Source organism: Asparagus officinalis, chromosome 1, assembly GCF_001876935.1.
Source record: "Asparagus officinalis chromosome 1, Aspof.V1, whole genome shotgun sequence".
Classification (NCBI taxonomy): Eukaryota; Viridiplantae; Streptophyta; class Magnoliopsida; order Asparagales; family Asparagaceae; genus Asparagus; species Asparagus officinalis.
Window position 1 is genome coordinate 16,619,143 of NC_033794.1, and position 5,280 is coordinate 16,624,422.

The following is a 5,280-nucleotide window of genomic DNA, read 5'->3' on the forward strand; positions in this document are numbered from 1 at the left end:
GGGTTTTCTGATAAGATCTCAAAGTTAAACAGGGTTTTCTGATAAAATTTAAAAGTTAAAGAGGGTTTTTGTAATAATCTCTATACTTAATGTGAGTTTTTCTGATATCTTAAAAGTTAAAGGGGGTTTCCTGATCATCATCCAAAATTAAGGGGGTTTTGTGATATTTACCCAAAAACAATACAACAAGAAGAAAGTGTTATTCTATTTTATTTAACAAAGCTCCTAATATTATTTAAGTATTTCCCACCAACAAGTGGATTCTGATTAATATTCATTAAATAATCTGTGCTCTCTTATCAAAACAAGCGCACACACGGAAATCAACACCGTTGTCGTTGTCCTGCTGCTAAAATACAACACAAGCTTCAGTATCAAATTTTAAGAAATATTTGATTAAGTGGCAAATATTCATTCTGAGGTGAAACTGTTCCTCTGTTCAGAAAATTTCAGCTGCTTTTACCCGCCATCTAGCGGTTTCCGACATTAAAACAGCTTTCATGGTGACCGTTATCATAAGCAAGCGCTATCTGCCCTAAATGCCCCTAGCACATTTCCTTATTCCTCCTATATCCAAAACCATGCCATCTGTTAGTTATACTATTCTTAATCCTCTAAAATACCCTTATTCTGGTTTGATAAATTTAAAAAATATTGAGAAATTTTTTCTTATTTTATTGGTCAAGAAAATTGCTTCTGTTCTTTTTATCTAATGTGCTCATGAACAGAAATATGAATGCTCTTCTTCTCTCAAGTTAATTTGTAAATTATTAATTTCATTAGTAAATAAAATTAAAATAATCGTTACATCTGAATGTTTGTACTTATCTTAAAAATTTATATAAGATAATTGTATTGATCTAACCTTATGGATTATTTTGTGACTTTAAATAGTATTTAATTAAAATAATTATCCATAATAATTAATCCATATATTCCCCGTTTAAACTACAACTTTAATTTCTAGTGATAAGTGATTGAAATAATAACATAAGAGAAATACCCATTTCTGATAATTCTCATTAATGGGAAATGATAGTCATTAATTGATAAAATCAAAAGTCAAAAGTAAGAAGGTTATTCTTAGAATAAACAGACTTGCCAGGAGGCATTTTAGTAAAACAAAAACCTCAAGACTCTTTCGTTTTTTTTAAGAAAACCTCAAGACTTAATTACGGCCAATAATTTCCAAAAACAAAAAAGCCCCTCATGGATACGTCCCCCCTTTCTCCCACCTTTCTTGTGCTGAAAAATTGAAAAAGGGTAGTAAAAAGAAAGAAAAGCAAAGAGAAATCCAATAGCAACTCTAAAAACAGCAGCTCCACTAGACCGAAAGAAAATTGTTCCAATTCGTCAAAAAAAGGAGATAAAAACGAAGGAGGATTCCTCGCATGGGTTTTCTGCCAACCCTTCCCCTCTCTAAGCTTTCCTGGTTTCCTCCCAAAATACCCCTCTCCCCTCCTTTTCTTCGATGGTGGCTGCATGCAGCTGAAGATGGGTTCTTTTGAGTCTCATGGCAATTTGGAGAGATGGGTTTGATGAAAGATTGGGACTTGGTAGTAAAGTTTTTATCTTTTTTGTTCTGAGTTCAGAATTTCTTGTGTAAGGATTTGAGCGTGGGAGGCTTGTAGTTGACTTCAGAAGAGGAGAGCAAAGTTGGAGGATGCCCACAGTGGAAGAAAAGTTCTGATTCCTTGATTTATCCATCAATAATACAGAAAGATTGCGCTTAGATTCCTCAGCCTTTTAGCTGTCAGAAATGGGAAAGTCTCCAATTTTTCAGAGATTTTCTTCTGTGCCTAATTGGAGCTATGGTTAAAATTCTCAGGTATTGATTTTCTTGGCTCTTCCTATTTGTTGTTGGTATTACTCATTCTTCTTTTGAGATTTGACCATGTTATTTGGTGAGATTTGGTTCATGAATCCTTGTTCCAAGAAGTCAATAAGCACATCCTTTTCTTATTCATGTGCCTCTATCAGATTCAGTGAACTATATTAAATGGTTACGTTTTTTTTTTTACCCTTATTTGTCTTCTGTAATCTGCATCTACAAAGTTTCCCCAAAGGAATCTGCATCTAGAAACATGATTTCCTTGGGCATGCTAGATTATGTCATGTAAGCAACTAACACCATTTTTATTTTCAAGTTTGATTTGTTTCTTATGTTTATTCTCATTTCATGATCTACTCCAGGTCCGATTTGGTTTAATAAGTCCAATTTTGATATTTGAAGCCGCTGAAGTAAGAAGTTAAACTTGACATTCATTTGATTATCATGGCTAAGAAATCTCATAAAAGGTCTACAAGGCCAAAGAAGGACAATGCAGGATGTATGTCAGGTTTTATTAGCATGTTTGATTTCCGTCAAGGTCGTTTTACTCGAAAGTTACTCTCTGATCGAAAACATGGGAGTAGTAGACATGCAGGTAAGACAAAATATCTGATACTTGTTTATGAAGTTTTTTTAGTTTTTTCTTTACTATATTTTGTTCTAGCTAGTATTTGGTATCTCCATCCTATATAATTTTGAGATAAACTAATTTATATGTGATATAATTTAAAATTATCAGGATCCGTTAACAGACAAATCTCTTGACATATATATTTTTTTAAATTGTGGGGAGGCCTAATTATGTTGAGGGTCACTTATGTTAATGTACTTCTTTGGGTGTTTTTTATGTTGTAAATTGTAAGTTGCGCAACATGCACCTTAAATTTACTACACAGTTTGTTCACAAACTTTTGTTCTTAAATAACAATACGATTGAGGAACAAGAACAATTGCACGATGATAAGACATTAGGGACATATGAAGTCGTTTCATTCAATTCTTTTCAGAATTGTGAACTTCCAACTATTTATTTGTTTATTATTAAAAAAACAAGTATAAATGTGTTTGTATTCATATGCACAAAAACTTTCCTCGTGTTAATCCTAGGTGACCTATTGGCTCATGCAGGAACTGTACATTCAAGGAACAAATTTGAGGTTCTGAGCAATTTGGATGAGAGGAATGAGAATGTTAGTGTAAGTATTGTCTAACTGTCTAATAAACCTTTTTTTCTTTTTGCATCTACTAGTCAAACCAATGGCTATATCATTTTTTATATGTGCAATTTTTTATCTCTTTTAGATGTAAGTAATTCTCTATTGTCCTTGATTAATGTTGCTCTCTGTTTCATTTCCACTCTTTCTATATCCATATGTACATGCTCCGTATTGTTATCAGCCAAATTTACTGCTCTATCGTATTATTCATCTTATTATCTTGGAATGACTAAAATATATAAAATGTATGCACATGCACAGAGATTGACTCTTTAAATCATTTAATTTTAGGACATTGATGCAAAGGAAGTGAGAAAAGATGATTCAATTAAGGCTAGTGTCAAGGCATTGATGGCAGAAGAGATGTCGACAACTTGTATATCAAAGGAGATTTCTGATTCTAGCATCGAAGAAATACGAACTAAGTTGGATTTTGGGGATGATCATGAGAACAAACACAAGAGAAAACATAGTCAAAATTATAAGGTAGAACACAGTGCTAATGACTCGAGAGCTTCTGAGAGCTCCTCTTTTGATGTGAACCTAGCCGAATTAATGGTAGAGCTCTGCAGAGAAAAGCATATCGAAAGCAATGGCGATATCGAGCCTGATTCTAAGCTTACTCAAAAGCACTATATCCTTCAAAAGGCTCTTAGTGATATAACGGAGTCCTTTTTAACTCGGGATTCTGTCAATTCGAAACAAATTAGTTGTCATGGGGATGACCAATCAAAAGAGTTCATGAATGCCCTTGAAATGCTGAATTCAAACAAGGATATTTTCCTAAAGCTTCTTCAGGATCCAAATTCACTTCTCTTCAAGCATTTTCTAGACATTCAGAATGCAAAGGCTTCTGAAATTTTACATGAAATCAATCCTGCAGAGTCTATAAATTCCCAGCAGCCACACAAGCAAACTAAACATCATTTTTTCAGGAAAAGGGATAAAACAGAAAGAGGAAAGCCGTCAAATGAGAACAACTCTCAAGATTTAAAGCGGATAGTTGTTTTGAAGCCAGGACCAGTGAATTATGAAGGCTATTCAAGCACAATTAACCCAATCTCTTCACCAAGATCACTTCACAATACGTCTCATTTTTCTTTCAAAGAAATCAAAAGGAGGTTGAGAAATGTGATTGGTGATAGCAAAAAGGAGAGGAATTTGATTGCCATGGACGGTATTCTACATAAAGTTCCATATGGGTCTCAGAATTCTAATGTGAACAATAAAAGCTCAAAACTTTCTTCATTTCTAAATGGAGGAGATAATGATGCCAAATTAAAACAACACAAGCTAACTGGTGCTCATCCATTGCATAGAGAATCTGTCTTTTATGAGGAGGCAAAGAAGCGCCTCGCTGAGATGTTAAGTGCTGATGCTCATAATGAAATTTCATCTCCAAGGGCCTCAAAGTCATTGGGCAGGATACTGTCTCTACCAGGATACAGTTCATTCTCTCCTAGATTTAGCCCTGGAAGAGAAAAAGAGCTTAGTTCACCAGCCCAAATGAGATCATCGCCATTGCAGAAGATTAAACAGGATGATTCTAGTGAGAATTCTCCACGCATTGATAGGAATCCAGATGATCAACCTCAGGTGACGAACTCAATCTCAATTGTCGCTGAAGTCCAAATGCATATCGAAGAAGACTTGGTCCAAAAAGGTATGTTTATAACTGGGACCTTCTACATATAATTTATGGGTTTTTTTGTATATGTACTCCTGAAATCATGTATATTTGCTAAGCTACTCTCCAAATCTCAGTATTTGCAAACTATCCCCCAATCATCAACTTTGGGGAAAAAATTACACCCGAATCAACAAATTATCAAGTTGATAGGCTAATTTATAGTTGCAATGTAAAATTATCAGGAAAATACTGAAATTTAAGTCACCATATCCTACAAAGTTGATGATTTTTCGATTGGTTTTTTTTCTTCTTCAAAAATTGATGATTTGGGGTTAGTTTATCAAGTACTAAGATTTGCAGAGTACTTTTGCAAATATTCATAATTTAAGGGGTATATATATACAAAAATGAAAACCTATCCTTTATATTCCAACGGAGCACAAATGAATGTTATTATAACTTCTTTCAGGAAGCACCAAAACTGACAAGAGTGAAGGTTTAGATATACAGTTGGAATTAAGTACCGATGAATTTGATTGCAATAGTGAAGATTGCAACAAGGAAGAAGGGTCTCTTCTGATTTCTGACTTGGTAATTGAACA

At 34.0% G+C, this 5,280-nt stretch overlaps 1 protein-coding gene across 2 annotated transcripts in view; it reads left to right on the top strand.

Moving 5' to 3' along the window:
* Positions 1,214-5,280, top strand: part of LOC109819660 — a 6,055-nt gene continuing 1,988 nt past the window's right edge. The window contains exons 1-5 of one of the 2 annotated variants that reach the window (XM_020385468.1): positions 1,214-1,828; positions 2,194-2,426; positions 2,960-3,027; positions 3,340-4,711; positions 5,148-5,269. In XM_020385468.1, coding sequence (XP_020241057.1) covers positions 2,276-2,426; positions 2,960-3,027; positions 3,340-4,711; positions 5,148-5,269 — 1,713 coding nt within the window. In that variant the 5' untranslated portion in view covers positions 1,214-1,828; positions 2,194-2,275. Of the gene's footprint in view, positions 1,829-1,874; positions 2,117-2,193; positions 2,427-2,959; positions 3,028-3,339; positions 4,712-5,147; positions 5,270-5,280 lie in introns of those variants that run through there. The other variant, XM_020385474.1, reaches the window with a different exon arrangement.